The sequence below is a fragment of the Carcharhinus amblyrhynchos genome, chromosome 19 (assembly GCF_965287045.1).
Source record: "Carcharhinus amblyrhynchos chromosome 19, sCarAmb.v2.hapA, whole genome shotgun sequence".
NCBI classification, from domain to species: Eukaryota; Metazoa; Chordata; class Chondrichthyes; order Carcharhiniformes; family Carcharhinidae; genus Carcharhinus; species Carcharhinus amblyrhynchos.
Window position 1 is genome coordinate 47843280 of NC_137342.1, and position 18196 is coordinate 47861475.

Genomic DNA, 18196 nt, shown 5'->3' on the forward strand with positions numbered 1-18196 from the left:
TTGTCTACTTGTCCCTTAAATGCTGCTATCGTACCTTTTCCCACCCCCTCCCCAGGCAGCGCATTCCAGACATTCACCCTCTGTGTAAAAACCTCGCACATCTCCTCTAAACTTCTCCCCACGCACCTTAAACCTATGTCCCCTCGTACTTGACTTTTCTACCCTTGAAAAGAGCACCTGACTGTCCAGGCCACTCATAATCTTGTAAACCTCTATCAGGTCACCCCTCAACCTCCATCGTTCCAGTGAGAACAAACCTTTCCTCATAGGTCATACCCTCCGGACCAGGCAACGTCCTGGTAAACCTCTTCTGTACCCTCTCCAAAACATGCACATCCTTCTGGTAGTGTGGCGACCAGAACTGTACACAATAATCCAAATCAGGCCTAACTAAGGCTCTGTACAGCTACAGCATGACCTGTCAATTTTTATACTCAATGCACCAACTGATGAAGGTAAGCATGCCATACGCTCTCTTGACTACCTTATCCACCTGCACTGTCACTTTCAGTTATCGGTGGACATGTACACCCAGAGCATGAATATATAAAGTAAATAGCCCAGAAAGCAATGAAGATGAATATACTATCAATTCAGAAGGGAGCTGGATAGTCACTTGCATAAGGAGCTGTTAAGGGATACGAGAGACAGAGTAGATACATGATATGGATGCATGGTATAAATGGCTGGCAATGTCTATTTTCAAGTCCCGTATATTCCTATATTTCCAACTAAAGTCCCTCATGTAATCAGTTATTGCTGAGAGAGCTGCCTTGTTCTCAAATGCTTTCAATGCTTCTATTTAACAGAAATCAGCAAGTGACTGCAGCAACTTTGACAAGGAATTCTTGAATGAGAAGCCCAGGCTGTCCTGTGCAGACAGAACCCTCATCAACAGCATGGACCAAAACATGTTCAACAATTTCTCATTCACAAACCCCAAAATGGATAGAATACTTTGATGAAGAAAACAAGTGTCGGGTTATAAAGTTTCTTACCTCCGTAACACTGAAGAATCCAATGCTTTGCATTCACCCGTGACGACAGCCTGGTGGTTGCTAAGTTCTATGTAAAAACATGTGGCATGAAAAGTACCTGTCATGTTAGTTACTTACACCAGAGTGTCCCTGGATATCCGTGTTGAAAATCATTACGTGAGAACATCTATAGCTTCCAAGAAGAGATCCTAATTATATGTGAACTGGAAAGACAAGGCAGATGTGCCTAAACTTGAAGTCTATAACCTGTGAGTGTAATTATTGGAAGGTCGAGACCAACACTGCATGTGGAATCATTTAGTGTTTGATTAAGTGTTTTTAAGAGTATTCATTTTGATGCAAATTGCTATAGAGCAAGAATGCAAATAATTGCTGTGTCTTGGGAAGTATTTTGTTTTACAGTTGTGTGCATGTGATGACACTTCATTCTCAATTCTGACGGGGTTTGCACTGAATGGACGCAGGGCTGATTGAAAGGATTGACAATCTCATTCCTGTCCAAACTCACAGCCTCGAGGGCAAAGCACGCGCATCTCTTTGACAAACTGCGGCACTATTTAATAATTGCCATTTTCTACAAATCAGACCACTGCAGTGGTGGAATTACTGCCTAATTTAAACCAGGAAATCCAAAATGTGGGCGAATTCCACCCATTTCGCCCACAAGCAGTAAATCACACTGTTCCTTTCCTGATGGGAGTGAATGGACGTTAGCATCAATGGTGGGTGACATCAAATCGTAGCTTGACTTGCAAAGGTGAGTGAAGAAAATGGAACAAAGTGTTCAACAAATTGGCGAGATTTTAACATCCTCTTCGCAGTTGCATGACTAAGTTTTCACAAGCTGCTGAAAGTCAGTTTCCTTTATCTCGCTGTTGTGCGTCAGGCCAAGTGATCTACGTGCAAGATTGCCTTCTATCCTCAAGGTTAGCAGATCAGCATTGTTGTAACTCGCCACCATGGTTCTATTAACTACATACAGGATTGGCCTGGCGAGGCCAATAAGCCTGTGACTTGAAGAAGATACAGTTGATATTGGACAAAACCAACATGCTTCCATGAATTTCGGAAAGGCACAGTCGAAATGTGTCAGGAACATCAACAGTGTGATATTGGCACCAAATCTCCAAAATTGTCGGACAATTTAGATCAACCACACACCAGAAACATGGAGAATTGGAGAATAAGCAGGACCCGAGCTGAACAACTGAAGGAAATTTGCATGTAATGGACGGTTGTGTCATCGTAAAAGTAGGCATGAAATGTATGGCCATTTGTAAAGACTCTACTCCTCGGGAATTTAGGTGGGAGATCCCAATAAAAAGGGGCAACATAACTCCAAGTTATGACTTAGCCAGCAATCTCACCTGGAACCTATAACATTTCTCTGTTGTAACTTTTTCCACCTTATTTAATCAATAGTGTGGACACTTTGGTCAGGATTCTCTGATTTTGTTCGCCCCGCCACTGCTACCAGTAAGAATGGAGAATTTGGTGCTCAGCCAAAACCCCATTCACTGCAGCGGGACTGGAGAACCCCAGCCGCGGGTGAGGACAGAGAATTTTGGCCTTTGTCTCTGAGTTTTCACCTAAGCTAAAGTACAGTGTTCCCCAACATCCCTCACTTTTGCTACACCTCCTCACCACAGTGAAATCAGGTTTTAGTGCACTCTGGGTGGGATTTTACTGCCTCGCTTGAGAGAGGCCTGAAAGTCTCGCCTGAGGTCAACCGAGATTTCCATTGTCGGACCATCGCCCGCTCCGATTCTGGGCAGGCGAGGTGGTAGAGTTCCGGCCACTGAGTCAATCTCTCCAAGGCCCTCACAACAATGGCAATCCTTACATGTCCCCAGTCTTTCCTTACCCTGTTTGTCTGCTTTGTCTCCTGGCCTCTTCCATTCAACATTACCATTGTCCTGCACCTTTTGGCTTCCATGAAAATATGAATGGTATTTTTGTGCGTCGTTACCTCATTACAAATTATACCGGACACTGCTATTCCATTCGGGGCAACCTGAGTGGAGGTGTTACTTAGTTTGTTACTGAATGAACTGTGTAATTTTATTACTACGAAGGCTAGTTTTGCATTATACATTAGCCTCTCAATGCCTACACTAACCCTGCAATCCACCCCACACCCTTGATGCTTGTCATTCAAATATTTCACTCACCCAAATGCACTTGAAGCAGATTGGATTCTGAAGCCCTTGCATCTTGTGTAGATCGAGATTTCCTGTTGATTCTTTACGTGTAGGTGCTACCCTGTGTTTGCTGGCCTCAGCTCTGTGACTGTCAAATTGTCTAACCGTGAAGCGCAGAAATCAAGGTCCTTTGTAACCAAAATCCTGACCTCAGCTCCAGTTATTCTGCCAACATTGAGAACAGGATAAGCCTTGGCTTTATGAGTTAGTGTAACCTGGAATGCAGCACCTCTAAGGGCAATGAAAGCAGACTCAATAGCAACTATCAACATTAAATGCTTGAAAAGAACACGGTGGCATAGTGGTTAGCACTGCTGCCCCTCAGTGCCAGGAACCCAGGTTCGATTCCTGGCTCGGGGTCACTGTCTGTGTGGAGTCTGCACATTCTCCCCATGTCTGCATGGGTTTCGTCCAGGTGCTCCAGTTTCCTCCAAAGGTGTGCAGGTTGGTGGATTGGTCATGCCAAATTGACTATTAGTGTCCCAAGCTGTTTCAGTGAGGAGGGATAGGGGATTCGGGGATCGGCAGGGCACGTGGACCTCTTTCAGATCCTGATTTGGTGGTTTAGCGATTAGGATTCGACGCTTTCACTGCTGTGGTTTGGTTCCCGGTCACAGAATGGAGATTTATGGATGGCACAGTGGTCAGCACTGCTGCCTCACAGCAACTGGGACCTGGGTTCAATTCCGGCCTCAGGTCACTGTCTGTACGGAGTTTGCACATTCTCCCCGTATCTATGAGGGTTTCCTCCGGGTGCTCCAGTTTCCTCCCACAGTCCAAAGATAGGTTAGGTGGATTGGCCATGCTAAATTACCCCTTAGTGCCAGGGGGACTAACTAGGATAAATGCATGGGGTTATGAGGATAGGGCCTGGGTAGGATTGTGGTCGGTGCAGACTTGATGGGCCAAATGGCCTCCTTCTGCACTGTTGGGATTCTGTGAGACATTTGCAGGGTTATAAGGAGAGAGTGGTGGATTGGGGCTAACTGGAAAGCACTTGTATGGAGCCAGCACATACTGGATGAGGCGAATGGCCTTGTTTGCGGTATGACTTGATGATGTCCATTTCCACCCCAAAGGAAATCAACTGTTGACGTTAGACAAAGTACTGAACAGAAAGTCAGGCCCAAATATTTCACAACTTGAAGGAAGAAAGCTGAAAAATGAAAAGAAAAGACATGAAAACCTGATATTTCTGCTTAACAAACTCAGATATTTTAATGACAGACTGAAAATGTTGTGTGGGTCACAGAATTAACCTTTCACCCAACCCAACCCCCATCCAGAAATTGAATTTCCTTCATTTTTAGATACTAATGCGACAGCTTCTGAATGCCAATAATTATTTTATTTTTGTTTACGCAAAAATTAAACCAAGGTGCAGTCCGTAGCATTTTTCTCCCGATAAGATAGTCTGTGAATGAAGCCAAGGTAAAATTGGTTTGACAGGAATCGCAGCAGATCATGAAACATTTTAAGTAAGGTACAGATGAAGAGGTAACCAAGGAGATTGTCGGTCTGAATGTTTCCACATTGTCTCACTTGACCAGCTAATGGAAGTTCAAAGGATTCTAGTGGGTTATGCGTTATATATTAAGTGATTCGCAACGTTTTTTTCAATATATGGGGTCTCTACTTGAAATGGGCAGAACGTTACTGTACCTGCTGTCATTGCCTTTGTCAAAGTACATGTGACGTGCACTGCAGGATTCTACAGATTCTGAGATATCGGAAGATAGTGTTCCAACTATCAGCAAACTTTTGAAAATGAGTTGGAGGGGTATTTGGCCACACACTCATAGGGTGTGTAAGGAGTGTAGTAGGAGCTGCTTCTGTAATGTAGCAGGGACAGCAGCCATTTAAAAAAGGAGGGGTGGCGCGATGGCACAATGGTTAGCACTGTTGCCTCACAGCGCCAGGGTCCCAGGTTCAGTTCCAGCCTCAGGTCACTGTCTGTGTGGAATTTGCACTTTCTCCCTGTATCTGCATGGGTTCCCTCCGGGTGCTCCAGTTTCCTTCCACAGTCTAAAGATGTGCGGGTTAGGTGGATTGGCCGTGCTAAATTGACCCTTATATGTCAGGGGGAACTAGCTAGGGTAAATGCATTGGGTTATGGGAATAGGGCCTGGGTGGGATTGAGTTTGGTACAGACTCGATGGGTCGAATGGCCTCCTTCTGCACTGTAGGGATTCTATGATTCTAACTCACCACTATTCAGAATTTCGGCAAGCACATTAGGTTAGGGGACGTTTTGAGTGGGTTCATGAAACATTGATGCCCATTGCTGGAGGCATTTGAGGTGGAAATTTTTTTTACAAACATTGGCACCACAGTCAAAGTTAAATATTAAAACGTTGGTGAAATCTAGGTACACAGCGAGTTGTAGCTGTTTCCTTAGTCTCTGGGAGCTGAGATGGGGGCAGGGCCTGAGGTAAAGCTGGAAGCCTCCGCTACAATAACCTAAGTTTCTGCAATTTCAATTTGTTTTGTGGCAGGTTCAAAGTCCATAGCACAAAGCTACCTATATTTTGGCACGCACACAGCATTAAACTCTACGGGAGGGGAGGGGGATATTCCCGTCCCACCTGCCACGGGAATCGTAACAGGTAGGGGGTGGTGGGGCAGACCGTGCAAAGGTCTGTTAACCATGGGGGTGGGATTTTCCGATGTGGGGGTGGGGGGGGAGGTGGTGGTGAGCGTGACCAGAAAATCCTACCCTATATCCAGCCTGATATTTCTTAGTCAGGGAGTGCTTGTGGCTGACACTAGGTGCCAACAGTAGAAAGATGCCCCCCAATCTCAGCGCTGACATCTTGCACACCCATACCATGCATCTAAATTCATCCCCATAATGAAATAAGCGAATCGATGTTCAACGTTAAGATGAGTAGAGCAAAATGTCAGTGTTTAATTACCTCATGAATCTACCTGTAAAATAAAATAGTGTTGTATAATGATTAGAATGTGTTTTTCTGATTTGTGATGTTGAAGCACTGTCGTTGTGACACAGACTGCCTTACGTCCCTTCCAAACAAACCTCACCCTTAAACTTGCATTTGCAAAGAATTTACAAGCTATCTGAATAGCTGTAGTATTCTGACTGTCGAGGTTAATGTTGCGAGCATTATAATGGGTGACACAGTGGTTAGTCACTGCTGCCTCACAGTGTCAGGGACACAGGTGCAATTCCTGGCTTGGGTCACTGTCTTGTGTGGAGTTTGCACTTTCTCCCTGTGTCTGGGTGGGTTTCCTCCGGATGCTCCAGTTCCCTCCCACAGTCCGAAAGACATTCTGGTTAGATGCATTAGCCATGCTAAATTCTCTCTCAGTGTAACCCGAACAGGCGTCAGAATGTGGCAACTCGGGGATTTTCACAGTATCTTCATTGCAGTGTCAATGTAAGCCTACATGTGACTAATAAATAAATAAACTTTTAAAGTAAATAACAACAACTTGCATTTATATTGCGCCCTTCCCCAGGGATATCATGGAAGTGTGAGCGCAAGATTCTTTTGGCGATCAGTTGGAACGTTTGGCTGTTTCCTCTCGTGGGGGAATATAGAACAAGGGACAGAGTTTAAAAATAAGGGAATTCCCATTTAATATGGAGATGAGGAAGAGTTTCTCAGAGGGTTGTTAATGTTTGGAATCCGCTTTCTGAGTGGACGGTGGAGGCTGCTTCATTGAATATATATCAGGAAGAATTCATCAGATTTTTGATGACAGAACAGTCCAGATCATAGGGAGACAGACAGAAAAGTGAAGTTAAGGGTATAATTATATCAGCCATGGTCTTATTGAATGGTGGAATATGATCTTATGTTGAACATTAACATTGATAAAGAAATAGTCCAGTTGACACTGATTACCTTGGGTTTCGGGAAGCTAGTGAGAGAGTCATTATACACTGTACAAACAACTTCATTCAAGAATCATAGAATCCCTACAGTGCAGAAGGAGGCCATTCTGCTCATTGAGCTTGCACTGACAACAATCCCATCCGGGCCCCATTCCTGTAACCCCACTCCCTGTCCCCCTGCTACTAAGGGGGCAAGTTAGCATGGCCAATCCACCTAACCTCCACACTTTGGGACACTGAGGGGCCATTTAGCACCCAACCTGTAAATCTTTGGACTGTGGGAGGAAACCGGAACGCCTGGAAGAAACACATGCAAGCACGGGGAGAACGTGCAAACTCCACGCATATGGTCGGGAATCAAACCCACGTCCCTGGTGCTGTGAGGCAGCAGTGCTAATCACTGTGCCACCATGACACTACCAGAAGGAGGAGGAAGCTTTGGGAGAGAGTACAAAGAAGATTCATCAGGATGTTGCCTGGTCTTGAGGGTGTTGGCTATGAGGAGAGGTTAGATAAACTAGGATTATTTTCTCTGGAAAGACAGAGGCTGAGGGAAGACCTGAAAGAGGGGTTGACAAAATTATGAGAGGCATAGACAGGATGGATAGAGGCTTTTTCCCAGGGTGGACTCCCTTCAAGGCCAATCCTCATCCTCCAAGGGGCACAGGTTCAAGGAGGGGGAAGTTTAAGGGAGATGTGTGGGGGAATTTTTTTTTACACAGAGAGTAGTGTGTGCCTGGAACACACCACCAGAGGAGATGGAGGACGCAGACGGATTAGCAACATTTAAGAGGCATCTGGATGGGTATAGGAATAGGGAGGGAATAGAGGGATAGGGCTCGAGTAGGGTAGATGGTTTTTTTCAGTTTAGTTTGGGCATCATGATCAGAACTGGCTTGGAGGGATGAAGGGCATGTTCCTGTGCTGTACTTTTCTTTGTTCTTTGAGGAGAGAGGGAGGAAATCCCAAACTGTTGTATTTTTGTGTAATTATCTGAGGGACCAACATCAGGAATTAGATGCTGCAGAGAGGTTTCTGAGGCACACATGATTTTCGACCTTGGCTGATCCATATGCAAAGAAAGGCACGTCAATATGAATAATTGATTAACTTGTCAATTATTTGGTGACTTGTGCACGAGAGAAAGAAAGAAGCAAACCAATTAGATTTGATTACTCTATTTGGACGCTTTTAGAAGGACATATTTTTAAATCAACAATAACTCTGACTGAGGCCATTTACCTTTTGTTAAAGATTTAGATTGCTCGTTATTGATGAGTCAAACTGGTTCTTGAGTTCCTGTTGGTTTGTGTGGCCAGTGTCTGACTTAATTGTAACATCTTACTCTGAATCCTAACACATCAAAACGAAACCCAGCTGCCTCAATTCGACGAGCAGTTTCAAGTTACACTGACTAAAGTTTGGAGCCAGCCTAAAACTTACAAGAGAGTTTTTTCCAGAAGGCTTAATCCTTTGGTCGGCATGGTGGCACAGTGGTTAGCATTGCTGCCTCACAACGCCAGGGACCCGGGTTCGATTCCGACCTTGGGTTGCTGTCTGTTGGAGTTTGCATGTTCTCCCCATGTCTGCGTGGGTTTTCTCCCAGTGCTCCACTTTTCTGCCACAGTCCAAAGATGTGTAGGTTAGATTGATTGGCCGTGCTAAATTAACTTTGGTGTCAGGTAGATTAGCAGGATAAATATAAGGGATTACAGGAATAGGGCTTGAGCGGGATCGTGCTCCGTGCAGGCTTGACGGGCTGAATGGCCTTCCTCTGCACTGTAGGGATTCTATGATTTACCCAAACAATTGCTCCAGCAGCCTACATGTGTCACAACCAAGTCCTATAGTCAGAAATTGACTGAATGTGAATCATATCATGAAGATTCTCATTAGTAAAGGCACAAGTCTACACAGGAATACATGAATATCTCAACAGAACTAAATTTGTACGCCAGTGTGTAATGCAATAACCAGACTGATTTGGAAATAATAAGTGACAAACTGCATTTGGCTCCTTACACATCCTAATGAAAGATTAGAATATAATGAGAAATAAGCAATCTTCAGATTCTCGCAATGTTTTAGTAATATTAACGGAACAGATTGTATAATGACAAGAATCATCAAATTGACATTTATCCAGCTGCTATCCGTGAATGTTAAATCCTATTTAAATCTCTCCCCAAGTGTCTCAGTTATTTTTGGCCAGTTTTCATTTGCCTTTGCTTTCTTCCTTTAAGGAGGAAATTTCACAACGTTCTGTTTCTTTTTAACTCTAGTTGCCCTTGAGAAGGTGGTGGTGAGCTGCCTTCTTGAACCGCTGCAGTCCATGTGGCGTAGGGACACCCACAGTGCTGTTAGGGAGGGAGTGCCAGGATTCTGACACAGATATATTTCCAAGTCACCAGGTTAAAGTCCAACAGGTTTATTTGATAGCACGAGTTTTTGGAGCACTGTCCCTTCATCAGGTGAGCTGGTATTAGTTAACCCGGTGTTGTGGGACTTCTTACTGTGCCTACTGAGTCCAATGCCGGCATCTCCACATCATTTCCAAGTCAGGTTGTGAGTGACTTGGAGGAGAACTTGCAAGCAGTGGTTTTCCCATGTGTCTGCTGCCCTTCTAGATGGAAGTGGTCACAGAGTTGGAAGCAGCTGTTGAAGGAGCCTTGGTGAGTTCCTGCAGTGCATCTTGTAGATGGCACACACGGCTGCCACTGTGTGGCGCTGGTGGAGGGGGTGAATGGTAGAACTGGTGGAAGGAATTGCCATCAATCGTGTTAGCCATCACCATTCCTCGGGTGGCGATGGCTAACACGAGGGGACATAGCTTTAAATTGAGGGGTGATAATTATAGGACAGATGTCAGAGGTAGGTTCTTTACTCAGAGGGTAGTAAGGGCGTGGAATGCCCTGCCTGCAGCAGTTGTGGACTCGCCAACTTTAAGGGTGTTCAAATGGTCAGTGGATAGGCATATGGATAACATTGGAATAGTTTAGGTTAGAGGGTCATTAGATTGGTTCCACAGGTTGGCGCAACATCGAGGGCCTGTACTGCACTGTTATGTTCTATCGAGCTGCTTTGTCCTGGATGGTGTTTTGCTACTTGAGTGTTGTTGGAGCTGCACCTATCCAGGCAAGTGGGGAGTATTCCATCACACTCCTGACTTGTGCCTTGCAGATGATGGACAGGCTTTGGGGAGTCAGGAGATGAGTTACTCGCTGCAGGATTCCTAGCCTCTGTACTGCTCTTGTAGCACTTAAATAGCTGTGTTTTATATAGTTCAGTTTCAGGTCAATGCTAACCCCCAGAATAGTGGGGATTCAGCAATGGTAACGCCATTGAATGTCAAGAGACAACAGTTAGATCCTCTGTTGTTGGAGACACTCATTACCTGGCATTTGTGTGGCATAAATGTTACTTGCCACTTGTCAGCCCAAGATATTGTCCTGTTCTTACTGCATTGGGACATGGACTGTTTCAGCATCTGAGGAGTCGTGAACATTGTTGAACATTGAGCAGTCATCAGCGAACATCCTCACTTCTGACTTTACGATGGAAGGAAGGTCATTGATGAAGTAGCTGAAGATGAATGGGTCAAGGTAACATTTTCACACAGCGAGTTGTTGTGATCTGGAATGCGCTGCCTGAAAGGGCACTGGAAGCAGATTCAATAGAAACTTCCCAAAGAGAATTGAACAAGTACTCAAAGGGAAAAGAATTTACTGGGCTCTGGGGAAAGAGCAGGGGAGCGAATCGAAAATCTTTACCAAAAGGCAGTACAGGCATGATGGGCCGAATGGCCTTCTGCATCATTCTATCTCTTGCACACTAATTACAGAGATAACACTTCAGGAAACGTGAACCGTTTTGTTCTTCAGCAAGTGGCCAGTCCACAGAGCAGCTCCATCACTAGGTGCCAATGTACACACCTCAAAGCTTCCTCACTCAGCAATGTGGCCTCACTCCCCCCGACCCCACTGAAACTCAGAAAGCACTTCTCAATCTGGGATCCCTCGCTCCCACATCAGCTCCTCAAAAGTGTCTGCAAGGTTTTGGGGCAGCATGGTAGCCCAGTGGTTAGCATTGTTGCTTCACAGCGCCAGGGATCCGGGTACGATTCCCAGCTTGGGTCACCGACTGTGTGGAGTTTACATGTTCTTCCCATGTCTGTGTGGGTTTCCTCCGGGTGCTCCGGTTTCCTCCCACATGCTGAAAGACGTGCTGGTTAGGTGCATTGACCCGAACAGGTGCCAGACTGTGGCAACTAGGGGAATTCCACAATAAATTCATTGCGGTGTTAATGTAAGCCATACTTTTGACTAATAAATAAACTTTTTTAAAAAATTGAAATTTTCAATTAATATCAAATGAGTGTTCAAATATGTTGGTGGAATTGGGGCTGTGTAATCAAGTAATTACTGCAATCTTCAGTCTCGATCTGAATGGGACTCTAACTCCAAACACAGGCCCCAAGGTGATGGCATTCATAGAGTTGCATAGAAAAAGGCCATTCAGCCCAACTGCTCCCTGCTGGTGTTAATGCTCCATTTAAACGTTTTCCTTTCCTTTCCCATCTAATTCTAGCAACATCAGAGACAGAATTTCCCTGCCCTGCCCACCACGGACTGTGCAGGGGTCTGTTGACCTTGGGAGGGATTTTCCGCTTCCCTGGTGAGCACAGCCGGAGAATCCCGCCCCATATCCCTATTCCCCTCTCCCTCACATGACAATCCAGCATCGATAACACTCACCTCAACCACTCCCAGTGGTAGTGGTTTCCACGTTGTCACTGATCTCCTGGTGATGGAGTTTCTCCTGAATTCCCTATTGGAGGTCTTGGTGACTATCTTACAGCAGTGCCTTCTAGCTTTGTTCCTTTCCCACAAGTGGAACTTTCCCTCAATGTTGACTCTATCCAAATCTTCATTTTTATTTATCCGTAGGACATGGGCGTCGCTGGCTGGCCAGCATTTATTGCCCATCCTTTGTTGCCCGAGGGCAGTTGAGAGTCAACCACATTGCTGTGGCCCTGGAGTCACATGTAAGATCATAAGACAATAAGACATTGGAGCAGAATTAGGCCATTCAGCCCATTGAGTCTGCTCTGCCATTCAATCATGGCTGATATTTTTCTCATCCCCATTCTCCTGCCTTTCCCCCGTAACCCCTGAGCCCCTTATTAATCAAGAACCTATCTATCTCTGTCTTAAAGACACTCAATGACCTGGTCTCCATAGCCTTCTGCAGCAAAGATTCACCACTCTCTGGGTGAAGAAATTCCTCCTCATCTCTGTTTTAAAGGATTGTCCCTTTAGCCTGAGCTTGTGCCCTCTGGTTCTAGTTTTTCCTACTAGTGGAAACATCCTCTCCACGTCCAGGTGTAGGCCAGACCAGGTGGGGACAGCAGATTTCCTTCCATAAAGGAACCAGATGGGCTTTTCCGACAATCGACACTGGTTTCATGGTCATCAGTAGATTCTTAATTCCAGATATTTTTTACTGAATTCAAATTCCACCATCTGCCGTGGTGGGATTCGAACATCAGCTGAGTTTCTGGATTAATAACGCAGCGATAATACCACTAGGCCGTCACTTCCCCAATCTTTCATAATTTGAAAGAACTGTAATGGATCGCACCTTCAGTCTCCCCTCCTCAAGAGGACAAAGATAATTTTAATCATTGCTCTCACTAGCTGTGGAACCCTGTCTCCAGGAGCCCCGAGATCTGCCTTTGATGTTCATCTTCCTAGCATTCCCTTTACAAGTGGCATTCATTTGAATAATATCATAGCGACCAACTGCGAATAAGAAGCATTATGCTAATTACATTCAGCAGCCAATTAATCTCTCAAACAGTAAATTTGCATGGACGGTTAAAAACAATTATTCACCGTCCAAAATTTCTGAGAGAGACATTTGATATTTCAAATATCAAGCTTGAGGGAATGATTCTAACAATCTGTGGTTCTTCAGGATATAAACACTCTCTGTAGGAAATCCGAGATTTATTATCTGAAATGGATTTTAGAAAGGCTGTGGGTCTAATTGAATTGCACCAGTAAACAAGTAGAGTGAAGTTGACAGCAATGTGCTATCTACAAGATGCACTGCAGCAATTCACCAAAGATCATAGAATCCTGCAGTGCAGAAAGAGGCCATTCAGCCCATTGAGTCTGCACTGACCACAATCCCACTCCAGCCCTATCCCCATGTCCTTACATATTTATCCACTAATCCCTCTAACCTATGCAACCCGGGACACTAAGGGGCAATTTAGAATGGCCAACCAACCTAACACGCGCATCCTTAGACAGCACCTTCCAAACTCCCCTATATCCCCACAAAGGATAGCAGGACTAGAGGGCACAGCCTCAAGATAAGTGGGGGCGGCACAGTTTAGAACAGAGTTGAGGAGGAACTTCTTCACTCAAAGGGTGGTGAATCTCTGGAATTCTCTGCCCATTGAAGTGGTGGAGGCTACCTCGCTAAATATATTTAAGACACGGGTAGATAGGTTTTTGGTAGGCAAGGGGATTAAGGGTTATGGGGAGAAAGCAGGAAAGTGGAACTGAGCCACTTCAGATCAACCATGATCTTATTGAATGGCGGGGCAGGCTCGAAGGGCTAGATGGCCTACTCCTGCTCCTATTTCTTATGTTCTTATCCAGAAGGACAAAAACAGCACATACATGGGGACACCTCCGCCTGGAAGTTCCCCGCCAAGCCACTCACCGCCCTAACTTGGAAACATACCGCCATTCCTTCACAGTCGCTGGGTCAAAATCCTGGAATTCTCCCCTTCAACGGCATTGTGGGTCAACCCACAGCACGTGGACTGCAGCGATTCAGGAAGTCAGCTCACCACCACCCTCTCAAGGGCAACTGAGGATGGGCAACAAATGCTGGCCCATGTCCCACAAATAAATGTTAAAAATCGAAGCCTGGTGCCTGACGCTGTGAGGCAGCAGTGCTAACCACTGTGCCACCGTGCCACCCTACTGATGAATAAAAACAGAACAAGATGAAAAAAGAATCAAGAATTAAAAACCTTACAGTTGGAATTTAATCGCAAGCTGCTTGCAAGATTCTGTCTTGATCAAGACCCTAACATAAATGCCGTTTGGTAAATGAGGTTTCTCAATGTGTGAAACTAAGGCCTCTCGAATACTAGAACCAATTCTTTCGCAACAGCCATTGAGTAACCATCAGCCTGCTACCTCTGTGGTTTCAACGTTCCTTTCTTTTACAACCAAAAGAGTCGGTAAATATTTGTCAAAGTTTGTGGGTAGGTGTCCCACCATCTTACATTTGCTTGTGACTGACCTATATAATCTGTTTAAGTGGTTGTTAAAATCCTGACGCAATTCCTTTGTGAGGATTAGAGAGGAAATGAATTACGTTGCAGAAAAGCGACTTGAAGAGTTTGATAGCAGTGTCTGCTTTTTACATCCAAACCTCATGATTGAACCTTGAGTGATATCGCTTTCAATCAAGCCCCATAGCAAAAGTTGTGTCACACCACCCTCTAGTGGCACAGTGACAGTTTACACCCAGAATGGCCGTCCCGCTGCTCACAGAAGATGCCACAAGTTATTGAAGAGATTGTTATAACAGGAAGGGCCACAAGTGGGCGTGCCAGTTTGTTTTAATTCTAACATGTTTCAGTCATGACATAGATACAGCCTTTCTGTAATCATTTAATTCTCCAGTTACACTCAGCTTGCTGCAGAGGTTATCGCTGGAATATGATGGGCTGTACAACACATCACAGTGCTGTGTAGGAATTGATTTCTGGTGCCTGGGTTTAAAAGCTAAATAGATCAAATAAAGACTGAAACATTCAGCTGCTGGAAGCATCTGCAGTGCCTTTGTCACCTCTTAATTTTGATCTGATTTATTACTGTCACATGTATTAACATACAGTGAAAAGTATTGTTTCTTGCGCGCCACACAGGCAAAGCATACCGTTCATAGAGAAGGAAACGAGAGATTGCAAAATGTAGTGTTCCAGTCATAGCTAGGGTGTAGAGAAAGATCAACTTAATGCGAGGTAGGTTCATTCAAAAAGTCTGATGGCAGCAGGGAAGAAGCTGTTCTTGAGTGAGTTGGTACGTGATCTCAAACTTTTGTATCTTTTTCCTGAAGGAAGGAGGTGGAAGAGAGAATGCCCGGGGTGTGTGGGGTCCTTAATTATGCTGGCTGTTTTTCCGAGGCAGCGGGAAGTGTAGACAGAGTCAATGGATGGGAGGCTGGTTTGTGTGATGGATTGGGCTTCGTTCACACTTCTTTGTAGTTTCTTACAATCTTGGGCAGAGCAGGAGCCTTACCGAGCAGTGCGACAACCAGTGAGGATGCTTTCTATGGTGCATCTGTAAAACTTGGTGTAAGTCGTAGCGGACATGCCAAATTTCCTTAGCCTTCCGAGAAAGTAGAGGCTTTGGTGGGTTTTCTTAACTATAGTGTTGGCAGGGGGGGTTCAGGACAGGTCATTGGTGATCTGGACACCTAAAAATTTGATGGGCCAGGAAGTGGCAAATGAAATTTAATGTTGGCAAATGTGAGGTTGTCCACTTTGGTAGGAATAATGGTAGGAAGGACTATTATTTACATGGCGAAAAACTGGAGCAGGCGACGGTGCAGAGGGACCTCGGGGTCCTTGTGCATGAGTCGCAAAAACCCAGCCTGCAGGTGCAGCAGGTGGTCAGGAAGGCGAATGGGATGCTGGCCTTCATAGCGAGGGGGATTGAATATAAAAGTAGGGAGGTCTTGCTGCAGCTGTATAGGGCATTGGTGAGGCCGCAGCTGGAGTACTGTGTGCAGTTTTGGTCGCCACACTTACGCAAAGATATTTTGGCCTTGGAGGGAGTGCAGAGGAGGTTTACTAGGCTGATAGTTGAGGGGATTGAACTATGCGGAGAGGCTGAATAAACTAGGCTTGTACTCGTTAGAGTTTAGAAGAATGAGGGGAGATCTCAGTGAGACATATAAGATGATGAATGGGATGGATAGGATAGAGGTGGAGAGACTCTTCCCGCTCAGAAAGGACAGCAGGACTAGGGGGCACAGCCTCAAGATAAAGGGGGGGCGGTTTAGAACAGAGTTGAGGAGGAACTTCTTCACTCAAAGGATGGTGAATCTCTGGAATTCTCTGCCCGTTGAAGTGGTGGAGGCTGCCTCGCTAAATATTTTTAAGACACGGGTTGATAGGTTTTTGATAGGCAAGGGGACTAAGGGTTATGGGGAGAGGGCGGGAATGTGGAACTGAGACACGACAGATCAGCCATGATCTTATTGAATGGCGGGGCAGGCTCAAGGGGCTAGATGGCCTACTCCTGCTCCTATTTCTTATGTTCTTATGTTCTTAAAACTTAAAGCTCTCGGCCATTTCTATTTTGTTCCCATTGATGTAGAAGGGGCATGTTCTCTACCACGCTTTGTGAAATCAATGACAATCTCCTTTGTTTTGTTGACATTGAGTGAGAGATTATTTTCACCGCACCAGTTCACCAGATTCTCTATCTCATTCCTGTACTCTGTCTCATCATTTTTTGAGGTCCGACCCACTACAGTGGTGTCAGCAAACTTGAAAGTTGAGTTGGAGGGGAATTTGGCCGCAGAGTCATAGATGTACAAGGAGTATAACAGGGGGCTGAGAACACATCCTTATGGGGCACCAGTGTTGAGAATGATCGTGAAGGAGGTGTTATTGCCTATCCTTACTGATTGTGGTCTGTGGGTTAGGAAGTTCAGGGTCCTGTTGCAGAGGGAGGAGCCGAGGCCCAGACCACAGAGTTTGGAAATATTTTGTGGGAATAATGGTGTTGAAGACTGAGCTGTAGTAAATAAATAGGAGTTTGACATTGGTGTCTAGGTGTTCCAGGGTTGAGTGCAGGGCCAGTGAGGTGGTGTCTGCTGTGGGCCTGTTGCAGCAGTAGGTAAAATGCAGTGGATCTAGGTAGTCCGGGAGGCTGGAATCGATTTGTGCCATGACTAACCTTTCGAAGCACTTCATAATGATGGATGTCAGAGCCACCGGCCGATAGTCATTAAGGCACATCGCCCGGCTTTTCTCAACAGTAACTACACTTGGAAAGTAAAGCTGTGAAGTGCTTTGGGACATCCTAAGATTGTGAAAGCCATTTTTTTCTAGTTTTTTTTTCCAATACCTTATCAAAATATTTCCACTCGAGAAGATGGGACTTCAGTTTAAGGTCATGTTTGACCATGAAGCCTCGCAGCCAATGCATTGCCCATCTTCCTTCAGTTGTCATGCTTTGCTACAAATGAAAAACATTCTTCTCAAATAATATTAAGGAAAGAAAGCCAGTTCTAACTGTGCGGTTTTTCTAACTTCTGGGAAATAAGTTGTGCCAGCTGTCAACCTGAAGACAAATTAGCTCTGAACCGAATACATGGCCTATTTATTTCAAATGGACCTTGTAACCACAAATAGGCAGCTTTCATTGCACGATGGCACAGTGTTTAGCACTGCTGCCTCACAATGCCAAGAACCTGGCTTTGATTCCCGTCTTGGGCCACTGTCTGTGTAGAAGCTGCACATTATCCCCATGTCTGCGTGGGTTTCCTCCGGGCGTTCCAGTTTTTCTCCCACAGTCCAAAGATATGTAAGTTAGGTGGATTGGCTATACTAAAATTATCCCTCAATGTCTAGAGCTGGGTAAACTAAATGGATTAGTCATGGGAAATTTAATCCTTACTAAGTGATTGCATTAGGATTTTAACAAACACTTGAAAAGGAAAACATTTTATACAGGTCAGTCGCAAGCAAATGTGAGAACTGGTGGGACACTTAGCCAAAGCTTAGTTTGACAAATATTTACTGACTCTCTGGTCTGTACAATAAGGGAGCAGTCTTCCTGATGAGACATTAGATTAAAGTTTTGTCTCGCTGCCCTCTCAGGGAGATATAAATGTTCCATGGCACTATCTGATGAAAAGGAGGGGAACTTGCTGTGCAGAAACTGCTGCAATTCTTTCTCCATTACAACAGTGGCTGCGTCTCGGGCACTGAATGATCCTGAAGAAGTCCCACTTTGAATTTCCTTGCTAATAATGAGAACCAGCTTAAACCCACAGACTGACTGTACACCTCTCTAATTTCAATGTCACACCAA

At 45.0% G+C, this 18196-nt stretch overlaps 1 protein-coding gene across 4 annotated transcripts in view; it reads left to right on the forward strand.

The window, feature by feature from the left end:
• prkcq (protein kinase C, theta) overlaps positions 1 to 5844 on the forward strand; it is a 158446-nt gene extending 152602 nt beyond the window's left edge. For all 4 annotated transcript variants that reach the window (XM_080207719.1, XM_080207720.1, XM_080207716.1 and 1 more), the window contains one exon: positions 810 to 5844. In XM_080207719.1, coding sequence (XP_080063845.1) covers positions 810 to 962 — 153 coding nt within the window. In that variant the 3' untranslated portion in view covers positions 963 to 5844. The remainder of the gene's footprint in view (positions 1 to 809) is intronic.
• The last annotated feature ends 12352 nt before the right edge of the window (positions 5845 to 18196 follow it).